Here is a 14419-nt window from a genome sequence, read left to right on the forward strand (position 1 = left end):
AATGGGGAGGAAAGATTGGAATGTGCTGCTTAATGGGTGTAGGGTTTCTTTCAGGGGCAATGAAATTATTAAACATATTTATCAAATATTTGAAATGGTTTTAGAAATCAGTTAAGAACTGCCAAAATGAAGCTTATATTTTTCATCTATCAAAATAGGAAATGTTTGTCCTGTTTTCAGTAGATATCTGTGACTGATAATAATTACAACCAGCTTTACACATTCTTTAATCATTGCAGTTACAAACTTACTGGGAAGAGCTAGACAAAATTTTCATAGTCTACACCATGTAGTACCATTTTGCAAGTTTTATAACCTAAAATTACTAATTTTTCTTATTGATAAAGGTCCATAAAAATACTATTTTGGAATGTCTAGGTATTTTAAGATAATAATTCAGTTTACCCCAGCTGCTTAGTTTATGTTAAACATCTGCAAATTCCTACGTTTGGAGATCGGTCTCATTTGGGCATCCACAGTCTCAGTCTAATCCAAACACTAGGACATGTGACAGGAAAAAGAGAACTGGTACTTGGAACAGGAGAATCACTAACAATTTTCCCAAGTTAAAAAGGACAAAACAACTTGAATACTAGAGTGCTCAGATGTCAAATGTTCCAAAAGAGCAATAAAAGATTCTCAAGGGGCTTCATATTTCAATAATAGCAATCACTCTACAGAATCTGAAATATCACAAGAGAGTAGAAATTAAAATAATTTTCAAGCAAGAATTATCTTAAAAAGATAAAAAAAAAATTTAGTTGTAGATGGACACAATATCTTTATTTTATTTATTTATTTTTATGTGGTGCTCAGAATGGAACCCAGTGCCTCATGCATGCGAGGCAAGCACTCTACAACTGAGCCACAACCCCAACCCTTTAAAAGACTATTAAATTCAACAAGATCTAGCCATTCCTATTATCATGTCAATGTATGCTGATATTGTTCGCAATCAAGTAATCCCAAAATGAAAAAAGTAAAAGAAGAAGAAAGACATTTACCTCTTCTAAGCTCGGGAGCGAAGAAGAAGATACTGTTCGAGATGACAATGGGTGAAATGGCTCTTGACCGACAGCATGTTGATGATTCTGTATTTGTACAAAAGGGTTCTGCGGTGGCCTATGAGGCAATGGAGGTAGGCCGTAGGGAAAGCCTGGCCCTATTAAGTGATTCTGTTGCAAATTAGCAAAAGTCCATGCTCCATCAGGTGCCAGGTATTTCAAAGGAGGAGGGGCAAGGTGTTCAGATGGCAATGAAAAGGGTGAGCTGAATATCTGGGGAGGAAGGCGCTGTGGAAATGCTGGGTTGTTGGCTACTTCAATGTCTCTGCTGTTGTCATTAAAGTTAGAAAAGTGGCTACTGTGGTCTGTACTGGATGGGGGAGACGGGACTGCTGGTGGACTTCTAGCCTGAACTTGTCTATACTGCAAAAGTCTTGATTGAGGTGGTGGCATTTCAGCTAGTTCTCGAGTTTCACTTTGATCACGATGAGACAGCTCTCTGATTAAGTCTTGAAACCTACATAAAGATGATGAAACATAAGTAGAAAACAAAGGACAGGTTCCATTAAGAAGAGCTTAGTCAACTACATGGATCATTTCTACAAATCAAATCATAATACTTCATTAGAACCAGCATTAAGTAATCTTGAATGTAAGCATTAATGCTCAGTAGACAGTGCATTGAAGACACTTTCCCTTTGTATTAAAAGCATCTGTTTCTTGCCTCCACTTGATAACTGGAAGTTATAAAAGATGGTGGATGTCACTCAGAAGGGATTAGCAAATACTCTATAGCATTCACATGATGCTGGCCATAAAGCAAATTTAGTGCGTGGACTATTCCTAGTACCTGTGGTTAAAAGAAGGCTGAAGTCTGTGCTAACAGAAAGAAAAATTATGATGAATTTATAATTTGTATAACTTTTAACCACAAGTTCATTTCTGTCCTTATTCATTCTTCCTATGTGTTATTGCCAAAAACAAAAAAAACAACAACAAAAATCCACAAAGAGACATCCACAACAATGGTACTTTTTTTCTTGCAGAAGAGACCCAAAGGACCAAATTAATCTACAACCTAAAATAGGCCATCCACGCCCACATCTGTACAAGAGTTACTTCTAAATGAATTCTCCATATTTTAGAATCAATCAAGGGAATTTTATAGCATGTGCCAAGAAGGCCAGCATTCGATGTCTTGAGACAATATTCCAACATAAAGCTGAAAAGACTACCATCACAAAAGAGAACAGAGGGACCTGCCAAGTACCTGGAGAATGTAGTTTCTGCTTCATCTTCGGCACTGCTGGTTAGCTTCCAGTCTGCCCTCACTGGCGGCTGATGGAGTCCGATGGGTGGCTGTGGAAGGTGCTGGAGGTGAGGATGGTGGTGGTGTGGGTATGCAATGCCACCCTGACTCAGGTAAGCGTGATGTTCATTCCACTGTTGTAGCCGTGCCTGCTGCTGCCTTAATGTTTCCAGAGCTACACTCCCATGTATGCGATCTGCAGAAACATTTGTGAAAACACTGGGTTGTTGTGCATTTGAGGTTTCAAGCTAATTTTATCAAGAATTTTTACAATGAGGTTTTTTCCACAAAGGCAAAGAAATAAATACAATTTGATTTTGGTAGAAAATAAATGCTTTCTAAGTTTGTCAGAAACTAGTTATGATGATTCCCCCCCCACACTTGCATAATGATGTAAATTGACATCAACTGATATTTAGTATTACATACAGCACTTGGAACTGGATTCTGATTATCCCACTAAGTGGCTGATTTTTGCTGGCATTATATAAATAAATCAATTCTGACCTAGATTATCATTGTATTGTACATGTCATCTTAAATACCCTCTTAACTCACTTCTAGTAGCAATATGGAAACTTACCTAAAGCTTCTCCTATATGTAATCCCGGGGGGTTCTCATCAATGAAGTTATTTAGATGTGAAGGAAGGACGGGGCCGGGCTGTGCAATGGCTCTCAGAGGACTGTGGCCTTCCTGCAGCATGGGAGGGGGCTGCTGCTCAGAAATCACAGCCTCTGCAGGGGGAGACTGTGGTCGATGAGAAACTGCGTTATTAAAAAAAGCACTGTTGGGTGTTGGCTGATATGCAGGAGAAAGCTGAGGAGGTGGCTGCTGGGCCTGCGGAGTCAACTGACTTTGCTGCTGGACCACCTGATTTGGTTGGGGTGGAATTTGATTTGGTTGTTCAGGCAAATTATTCTGCTGTTGATTTAACAAGGTGTGCTGCTGCGGAATTGGAAATGGTGGTCTTGGTAGCTGGGGAAGGGGATGAAAATGTCGATTAGGGATTGCATACTGTGCATGTGGAGCAGGAAGAGGAAGATTTATGTGTCTTGGGTTGAGATTATCTTTGCGAGGAAATTTGGTATTGGGATAAACAACACCAGGACGTGATTCGGGACTTCTGTTCTGTGGATTTGATTCCAAATCAACCTAGGAAAAAATAAGAAGTCTTTTAACTGCAGAAAATCCAAATTCAGTGGCTCTCCTTTTCCCAACCCTAATGCATCTAATGGATATGATTTATTCTCAGCAGTGAAAGCAGAAGTGCTGGGTGCTGAATCAATCACTTTCTGACAATCTAATAAGAAATACTTTTTAAATTAAAAAAGCAACACAGGGAAAAAAGCATATTAAATTTGAGTCGTAAAAAAAAGATACTGCCATTTTATTAGCATATCCACTTTAATTTCTTCAAGAACATTATCTTTAATTTCACACTTTCTTTCTTAGAAAGATAATCATTTATTTTCTCCTGATATAAATCAATAAAATGTGTTCTTTCCTTCTGATTTTATTGTTTACATATATATAATCTACTTCCTCAAACACATCAATATTAATTAAAAACTTTATCCCAACTTAAACAACTTTGAAAAGAACAATCAGGTACTATATCACTGTCACATAACTGGTTTGGTTGACAAGTTTTGCCACTGAATAGTATTGACATTCTTTCCATTAACAAACATTTGTTTAGGGCCTACCAAATGCATTTTGCCTAGTGCTGGAGATTAAAAGAACAACTATAAAACTTAGCCTATCTCCTCAAGAGCTCTCAAGAGCTTAGAGCAGGGACCTTGCAAACTATGGCCCCAACCATACCATTTCCTCTCCACTGGATTTTTGTAAATAAATATTGTGTTGTTGGATCACAGCATCTTGTTCATTTACATATTGTCTTTAGCTGCTTTTACACTACTGTGATAGAGCTAAGCAGTTGCAAAATAAACTATATGGCCCACAAAGTCTACCTGACTTACTATCTAACCTAACCCCTGGTTTAGAGTCCAGTAGAGGATTAGCAATAGGTAGATACATAATTAGAGATATTAAAGGAGGACATGATATGAGACCCTAGGGTCCAAGAAAGAAAATAAAGAGGCAATGAGATTTGAGTTGAATGTACAAAGAGCCGGAATATTCCAGGAAGGGAAGGACATTCTAGCTAAAGGCAACAGCTTCTGCAAAGGCTGAGTAAGTGAAAAAAGCATAGCAGATTCGGGGGCATGAGAAGTCTACGTACACAGAGCTAAAACTTCACTTGTTTATATGTTAGCTTCCCCTCTTGGCATCAGAAGCAACCACAAGAGTCCAATTACACAAGAGCCCGAATGACTCAATACCTGAGTATAAATACTGCTTTCAATCCCATTAAGCTATGGTATACTAAGGGAGAGAATGATAGGTTCCCTTTAAAATGCAAGTATGATCATAAGTGGTGACAACATGAAAAACAAAATTTAAAGTGGAAAGATGAAATTTTTCCTTTCCAGCTCTGTTAAACCACTCAACAGACTGCTTTGGCAAAACAATGTTTTTATAAGTTTTGATGATGAATAATCACTGAGGATTACAGAGTACTTGCTTCAACAAAGGCTCTGACAGCACCTGACAAGATCTTGTGGCTGGTTTTGACTACATCTGCTTCTGCTGTACGATCCACTTGATATCTCTCTGTACCCCCCCCCCACATGGGCCACGGTTACTTGCACTGCAGCCCCCCTCTACTGGCAGTTTGCCCCTGGCTACCTAAACACCCTGCAGCTCCTCCTACAATATGAAATCCCTCCGACTCTGACCTGTTAGCCAGATGCTCTGGGGATATAAGTATCTGAATATAAAAGAATAAATGCTTAGTTGAGTCTGGAGGTACAGCTTTGGAAGTCATCATGGAGCAGGTACTTAACATCACGAATTGGACTTGTTTATAGTAAGCAATCAGAGAAAGCAAGAGTAATGAAATAATGACAGAACTGTGGGAAAGCCCAACTTAAGGACTAGGAACATATGGGGAATGGCAAATAGAAACTTATAAAAGGGACAGGAGGTCACATCAGAGAGTTGTGAAAAACAGCAATATTGGGCCGAAGAAACCAAAAGAAGTAAGATGCTCAAAGACAGCAGTGGAAAATAGTGCCAAATGCCAAACAAAACCCAAGTAAAACTAGAACTGAAGTGTATTCATAAGATGTGGTTATTTGGAAATCGATGGTCTCTGTGAAATGCTGACACCTTTACTAGACTCTGTGGGTTAAGAAGCAAATAAGAGATGAGGTGAAATGGAGAAATTAGGCACTGGCTACAAAGGAGATGAAGGTCAAAGAAAGTGCCTTTTAAAAAGTCCACCAATGTACTCACTTTAGGCTAGAAGATAAGTACCTACACTGCACAGAAGAGGAAGAATCAGTAGCTGGAAAGAATCTGAAGATAACAGAGGAGTAGTGACAAATTCTGTGAGGTGACTAGAAGAGGAGAGACTTGCCCCAACAGAATTCCTCCTCCAACACTAGTAAAAAGGAAGTAAAGAAGTTTAAGGACAAAGAAAAAGCGATGTATCTAATATTATACATCAACAGGGTAAAATCCTGAGGAGGTTAAGTCTAAAGCAAAGTCAATTCCTGACAATAAGGATAGAGAAGTGGAAGGTGATCAGGCTTGAGAAGAGCTGCTTGAGCTGGGTACATGCAAAAGAAAAGTAAGAAAGCCCAGAGGTCCAATAAGATTAGAAAACATGCATCTCCAGTGGCACCAATAGCACAGTTTTTCTCTAATTGGTTCCCAAGCACAGAAGCAGGAAAAGTAAATGGATGGCCAGACAGAGTTAAGGAATCAGGCAGTGGGTATGATGGGAGAGAGCCCTGGACAGAGAAAGCCGTCTTCCTTCTTCACTCCTACAGCTCTTCCCATGCTGAGGTCATGTCAGTGACACATCATCTCTGTCTTCATGTACTACCTTATCATGCAAAGTCTTTAAATTCAATCCATCGCTGAATAACAGAATTTGAGAAAAATATACAGGTAAAGGAACTAACAGCCCAAGACAAAGTGTCAGGTGAAGGTGCAACATGACCCATTAGATCTCTGTGAAACAGTAAGTGTAAGATATGCATATAAAGACAGCACTTTTCTTTAAATTATAAAGATTCCAAAATGACCACAGACTAAATCCTTAGAACAACGAAGTCACTAAATGCAAGCATCATACCTGTTTTGGTTCTGCAGGCTTTTTCTCTGGTGTTCGAATCTTATTAATTTCAGGTCCAGCATTATTTGTATCATTTTTACCTAAGAAAATATTTTAAAATCCTCATAAATTTTCTCCAGCAAATGTGACATTTCCATTGACTATTCAACATTAGACAAAATGAGCAGAATATTTTAAACATTTTTGACTCATTATTATCAATTTATATTACAACTTTGGTTTTGTTCTTAAATTTTAAGAGTTGCAGTTTCTCTGCAAGAAAGAAAATTTATAAATGACACAAACCTCAAAGACCAGGCAAAAGCTTAATAAAGGAATAACCTAAAACATAAAATAATTCCAGAAGAAACTGTCCAATCTCCAGGAATTTATAGCCTCATTTTCTTAACTAGACATTTAAAGGGCCTTGGCATTCTTGCCTACTTATAAAGGTTAAATATTTCGTTCATTTACAATTAAGCAAAAATCCAAATAATGTGTCAATCTAGTTTAGTAAAGGAATCTAAACTGAATGGTTTGGAGCTTAAATGTTCCCCCAAATCCATATGCTAACAGCTTGATACCCAGTCCGTGAGGCCATAGGTAGGTGCTGAGCCTTGGAGGCATGCCCTTGAAGAGGGAATTAAAATCCTGGCTGCTTGCTCCCTCTCTCTTTTTGCTTCCTGGCTGTCAGGAAGAGAACATATCTCCTCTGCCATTTGCTCCTGCCATGATGTACTGTGCCACCAAAAGCCCAAACGATGGAGCCAAGTGACCATGGACTGAAACATTTGAAACCATGAACCAAAATAAATCGTTCCTCCTTCTCAATTGTTTATCTCAGGTATTTTGTCACAGTGATGAAAAGCTGACTAACAACCTGAGTAAAATATTCTGAAAGAAATGTAAAACAGAAAACTAAAAATAAATGCAGGATAAGTGAATAGTAAAGGGGGATAAACAGTAGAGGAAGCAAAAATAATGTTTAAAAAGCATAATTAGAAGTTAGGAAAAAAAAAAAAAAAAGAAGTTAGGAATATAGATAAGTGGTAGGGCACTTTGCTGGCATGTGCAAGGCCCTGAGTTTGATCCCCAGCACCAAACAACAAAATAAAACCAGCACAATTACAATAGACTTGAATAATTTCACACATGTGAATAGCTTTTAGTCTAAAGAATTAATTGCAAAATATTTTGAAGTTCCTTGAAGGAATGCTTAATTTGGGTACTTCAAAAGCATTCTTTTTGGACTACCACTACAACTTTGTAAAATGAATTATCAAGCCACAATAGAAAGACAACAGAATCAAACCTAATAGGCAGAGACTGTCATACTGGATTAAAACTGAAAATCAGACACCAACTACATGCTATTTAGCAGAAGTATACTTTTTCCCTTTTTATTTTGGTTCTGGGATGGAACCAAGGGCTTTGTGCATACAAAGCATATACTTTACCTCAATGGAAATGTACTTTAAACACAAAGACACAAACAGATTAAAAGTAAAAGACATGCTATGCTATCACTAGTCCCCGCCAAAAGCTGACATTGACTACACTGATATAAAGCAAAGAGCACTGAGCAAAGAATATTAACCAGGTATAAGAAGGCCATTCCATAACACTAAATGAGTTAATTAATCAAGAGGACATCATCTTAAACATTTATCACCTAATACCAGAACTTCAAATTTCACCAAGAACTGATAAAACATAAAGAAAAATAGATAACAATTATATTTAGAGATTTCAATTTCCTTCTTCAGTAATTGATAGAAAAAGAGACAGAAAAACAGCAAGAATATAGTAAACAATCCGGAACAAATTAATCTGATTAACATCTGAAAAGCATTCTATGCTTTTCAAGTGCACATGGAACACTAACAAAGACAAACCACTGTATTAGTTTTTCATCACTGTGATCAAAATGGTCATCAAGAGCCAGGTGTGATGGTACACACCTATAATCCCAGTGGCAAGGGAGGTTGAGGACTGGGAGTTCAAGGCTAGCCTCAGCAATTTAGTGAGGCTCTAAGCTACTTAGCAAGACCCTGTCAATAAATAAAATATAAAAAGGGCTAGGGATGTGGCTCAGTGGTTAAGCGCCCTTGGTTAATCTCCAGTATCCCAAGCAAAACATCCCTTGGTTAATCCATAATACCCAAAACAAAACACCCTATCAAGAGCAATTTAGAGGAGTAAAAGTTTACTTAGGGTCATGGTTTCAGTCCATGGTCACACAGCTCCATTGCTTTGGATCTGAGGTGAGGCAGAAACATCATGGCAAAAAGGCATGGTGGAGGAAAATTACTCACCACATGGCACCCAGGAAGCAGAGAGAGGGGAAGGGGCTAGAGATAAGATTTATCATCCCCAAAGCCAAGTCCTCAGTGACCTACTTCCTCCAACGATGCCCCCCGTCACAGTTTTCACCTCTTCTCAGTAATTCATTCAAATTATTAATCCATCAAATGGATTCATCCACTGGTAAGGTTATGGTGCTCATGATTCAATCATTTCCCCCAAAGCCCCATCCCTAGACACTGCTGTATGGGGACCAACTCTTCAACACTTCAGCTTTTGGGAACATTACAGATCCAAACCATAATAACTATATTCTGTGCCATGAAACAAATATCAATAAATCGAAAAAGGATTTGTATGGTACAAAATGTTCTCTTATCGCAATGAAATTACAGTAGAAATCAATAATGGAAAAATCCTTGGAAAATTTCCAATAATGAAAAACTCAAACTCATCATTCTATGTAATTCATGAATCTAACTTTAAAGAAAAATATTATAAATTAAATATTTATGTTAATCAAGCTTGCACCTCAATAAAATAGTGAAAGGTCATATATAAAAACATTTTATAAATGTTAAGGAATTAAAAACTTAAAAAAAACCCAAATATATATATATACACACACACACACACACACACACACATACATACACACATGCCTATTCTTGGATCAAAAGACTAAATATTGTTAAGATGTCTATTCTCCCAAAATCGACCTAAAAACTTAACACATCCCAATCAAAATCTTTTCAGGTAGAAACTGAAAAGCTTATTCTAAAATGTATATAAGATAATACCTGGAAAAGGCAATTTTGGAAAAGAAGAATCAAGTCAGAGGACTTATACTACTTGCTTTCCTGACTTTTATAAAGCCACAGCAATCAAGACAGCATATTTGGCATGAACACAAACATATGCATTAATAGAAGAGAACAGAGTCCAAGTATATGGCCAAATGATTTTCAAGAGGGGTCCCAAAGGAGCTCAAGAGGAGGACAGATTTTTCAACAAATGATGCTGGAACAACTGAACATATATATATGCAAAACAAGAAGACTATAATCATTACCTCGTATAAAATACAAAATTTAACTCAAAATGGACCTAAAAGTCAGAGTTAATAGTCTAAGACTTCTAGAAGAAAACAAGAAAAGACCTTTGTGACCTTGGGTTAGACAAAGATGTTTTAGACACAACACCAAAACACAATTCATAGAAAAATAAATGGATAAACTGGACCTCATCAAAAATAAAAACTTCTTTTGAAAGATACTCTTAAGAAAATGAAAGGAAGCCAAAGTCATATTCTGGGAGAAAATATTTTCAAAGCATATTATCTAATTAAAGTTTTCTATCTAAAATATATTAAAAACTTAAAACTTAATAAGACAAAAAACCCAATAATAAAGTGAGCAAATGATATGAATAGACATTTCATCAAAGAAGATACACACGTGGCAAATAAGCACAAAGAAAAGATACTCAGTATTAGCAGTTATTAGGGACATGCAAATTAATGCCACAGCAACCTGCCATCAAATATTCACCAGCAAGGGTAAAATAACAAAGTCTGACAATACCAAATGTTGGTGAGAATGTGGAACCAAGGGAAATCTCACACATTATTGGTAGAAATGAAAAATAGTACAGCTACTTTGGAAAATAATATGGCAGTTTCTTATAAAGTTAAAAATGTATTTACAATATGCACAGCAATCTCCCTTCTAGGTATTTACCAAAGAGAAATGAAAACATGAATGTTCACAGCAGCTTTATTCATGAGAATCAAAAACTAGAAAACTACTGTATCCACCAATTATGGATGGATAAACACATCGTGGGTGTACCCATATAGTGAAATACTAATCAAGAATAAAAAGGAGCAAGCAACTCACTCATACTACCTGATGAAAGATCAAAAGCAGTCAACACAGCCAAACATGAACACCTATATACCCTGCAATTCCATTTATATGACATCCAAAGACAAAATATAAGTACAAGCTAGTGGTTGTCCAGGGTTGGGCTCAGGGGATGGGAATGTCTGCAAAGGGGCATCAGGAAACTTTTTGAGGTTATGTGATATCTTGTACCTTGATTTTGATGGTAGTTAACAACTCTGTGTATTTATTAAAACTCATCAAACCATACATTTTTAAAGAGTGATTTTTACTGCGTATAAATCATACTTCCATAAACTTAACTAAGAAAAGTAATAGGTAATTTTTTTCTTACCTATAATTCTGGTAAATTTGCATAAGAAATACATATTTTATATCAACTATCCCACAATAACATTAATGCTTAGTACACTACAAGAATATTTTGGGTTAACAAAATTGGAAGGAAAGGACTTTTCTTTGCAATTTTAAATGACTATTATATACATAATTCAAAATATTAAAATTTAATATATTTCAGGAAATCAGTAAAACAAATCATAAGGTAGGGTTTAACCTAAAGGACACTCTGAAATTACATGCAAAATTTGTACCTGTGTACATATTTATGTCATCTGGAATGAGGATCCATGGTTATTGTAACAGGTTGATTTCAATAGTCCATGATTAACAATCATACTGTGGACAGAACTCTGCATGCCATCAGTTTATGAACAGAGTACAGCATAGCAACCTACCATTTCTATTTTGTTCATGTTGATCCTTCTCCAGATGCTGATTCTGTGGCTGCCCTATGCTGACAGGTGGATGATGTCCAAGGCCATAAGGTATAGGAGATCCCCGTCCATGTGTATGTAATAGGTTCATATTGTAGGCCATTGCTGCTTGATGTGTAATAATTCGAGGATCAACTGCAAACCTACCCTGGTATCCTGTCCATGGTACCTAGGTTATTACAAGAAATAAAGTAATTGCATTAAGTATATTTTGGAATGCAAACTTCTATAGTACTTTGATTAGAAAAAGCATACACCAACACAGAGGACAACTATCAAAATGAGCAACTACAAAGTCAGTGCTACTTAACAGTATCAATTGGTAGAATCAAATTGCTATGTCTTAAGTGTACAAAAAGGACTCCCTGAATTTTTAGTGTGTAAGGAAAAATGGGTCACTTTTCAGATTCAGAATAAATTGAGGCATTAAATCATTTTACATTCTTAAATCATTTCCCCTTAATATGAACATATGCATGTCACAGATTACCACAAAAATTATCTTCTTAAATAAACTGCATAGTTATGTAGTTTAATAGACTTAATTAGAGAACAGGAGGTAAAGTGAAGGAAGAATTTAGTCTAAGGTGTCTCACTCAAAAAGTAAATCATTTAATGTAAACATATTTAATTATTTCCTTTATAGCATTTAAAGTTCACTTATTCATTAATTCAAATAGATCACTACTTCCATTACTGCTTTTGATGAAATCAACTCTACCTTAAAATACAGAAACAGAAAACTTGTTTAGGTATATCTAGACACATGATGTCTGCACATTAACATAAAAGGAATAAATATAACATCTGAACTACTGTCCCTATTATTTTATTACGATATAACTATTACATGCAGACTCTTAGGAATCTTACATAATAAAAGCCTCTCTGACCTAGTGAAGTGAATTTTAAAACCTAAGAGACATTCTATTTATAGCTGATGATGTATAATGTTGCCAGGCTGGGAAGAAATAACTCCACTAAACTCTGAAGTTCACAGGGAGTGGGCATAAATTACCTATTTCTTACTCACAATTACTCTCCATGGCTACCATGGCTGTGAACTACCATAGCCAACAAAGCTACAGCACATTCGCATTTTAGCACCTTCCCCTTTCTGGGGTGTGGGTGGGGGTGCAAAAGATCTTTTGTAATAATCACCTCTGTCTGAAATTACAGTACTTCACTTACATGAAAGAAATTACTTCCTAGGCCAAAACTGCTGAATTTGGAAATATTCTCTCTCTCTCTCTCTCTCTCTCTCTCTCTCTCTCTCACACACACACACACACACACACACAAACAAAATTGACAAAAGTATTTTAAAACCCTAAAGAAAATTAAAAAATGGGTTTATGATACAATATGGAAGTATCTGAAAGCCCATACCCTTAGAAAGGATTCAGAAACATTTCTAAATGGCAGAAAGGTTTCATAAGGCCTAGAATTTCTCAGACAAATTGAGATCTAAAAGGACTACACTAACCCAACCCCCTCTGCCTCCTCCAGTGAATTCTATGTATCAAGAAAATTTTGAGAATTATGTAGGAATAAAAAACAAAAGATAAAATAAAAGCATTGTTTTTTAAAACAAGAGACCAAGTTACTAGTTCTGTTAACTTTCAGTCCAATTTCTTCAGAAAAAAAATATTTTAAAAGAACATAAAACCTCTCAGTAGCTCTGGAGGCTGAAGACAGGAGGATCAGAAGTTCAAAGCCAACAACAGCAAAATCAAGGCGCTAAGTAACTCAGTGAAAAACCCTGTGTCTAAAGAAAATACAAAATAGGACTGAGGATGTGGCTCAGTAGTTGAGTGCCCCTGAGTTCAACCCCCAGTATCCCCACCACCAAAAAAAAGAACATAAAACCTTCTAAATCAAAACATTCAATTTACAGATCTCTTTATAAAGAATGAATATTTCTGGTAATAGAGTAACAAATTATAAGCCACAATACATATTTCTTTGGTCATTTCAAAATTCAACAGTTAAAGATAAGTTACTTTAAAAGAGGTTAGAGCTGGAGACATAGCTCAATGGTAGAGCACCTGCCTAGAACGTTTTGAGGACCTGGTTTCCATCCCTAGAACCACCAAAAAAAATAAGGTTGGGACTATTTGGAACTGTCACTAAATTTACTGAAACCTATTTACTTTATTCAACCATAACTATTTCACATAAGTATTTACTTACATGCAAAGGCACCGACATAACTACGTTCCCTCCATAGACAGCAGGTACATAAAGAATACTTGTCCCAGTGTGAGGATCTATTCTTTGAACAGGGCTTGGAGATTTCCCCAAATTTGGGTGAGGTCCAAGAGGAGGTGGAGGAGTATATGCTCTAATAGGATTGCCAATCAGTACAGAAGGATTGGGAGGAACTGAAAAATAAACAGAAAAAGGATGCACTCAATAGCTATACATATTTACCTATACAAAAATAACTTAAGTCACCCAACAGCAAAATGTATTTCCCAGATGTGGCATAAAATAGCTTATAAGTTCTCTAAAATCAGCATGAGCTGTACAAATTAGCTTGTAGGAGCCAGACAGGTATTCTTCACCCACATGTGCACATACTCCTAGTAAATAGTCCTCTGGGACCAGGAAAATATACGATTCTTCAGAATAAAGTTTTGACTTGCAATATAATATAGCTACATACAAAATGAAGATTAAGTAATCATTCCTTTAAAAGCATAATTCTACAACCTTTAAAATCATTTAAATAAACTTTATCTTCAAATCTATACGATCTCACATTTGTTGGAGAGAAATAAATTCTGAAAATTTATGACGTTGCAGCCAGGCACACTGGTGCATGCCTGTAATCCCAGAAGCTCAGGAGGCTGAGACAGGAGGACTGAGAGTTCAAAGCCAGCCTCAGAAACTTAGTGAGGTCCTAAGTAACTCAGTGAAACCCTGCCTCTA

General features: G+C 36.5%; 1 protein-coding gene across 3 annotated transcripts in view; it reads right to left on the reverse strand.

Moving 5' to 3' along the window:
• The window catches only part of Helz (helicase with zinc finger), a 165388-nt gene that overhangs the window by 27691 nt on the left and 123278 nt on the right, over positions 1–14419 (reverse strand). For all 3 annotated transcript variants that reach the window (XM_058572203.1, XM_046422612.1, XM_046422611.1), the window contains exons 26-31: positions 13679–13869; positions 11447–11654; positions 6523–6602; positions 2897–3467; positions 2275–2509; positions 1005–1521 (exon numbers count right to left, since the gene is read on the reverse strand). In XM_058572203.1, the coding sequence (XP_058428186.1) occupies positions 1005–1521; positions 2275–2509; positions 2897–3467; positions 6523–6602; positions 11447–11654; positions 13679–13869 (1802 nt within the window). The remainder of the gene's footprint in view (positions 1–1004; positions 1522–2274; positions 2510–2896; positions 3468–6522; positions 6603–11446; positions 11655–13678; positions 13870–14419) is intronic.

The sequence above is a fragment of the Marmota monax genome, unplaced genomic scaffold, assembly GCF_021218885.2.
Source record: "Marmota monax isolate L192 unplaced genomic scaffold, Marmota_monax_Labrador192_F-V1.1 WCK01_AAM20220418_F8-fsc00173, whole genome shotgun sequence".
NCBI classification, from domain to species: domain Eukaryota; kingdom Metazoa; phylum Chordata; class Mammalia; order Rodentia; family Sciuridae; genus Marmota; species Marmota monax.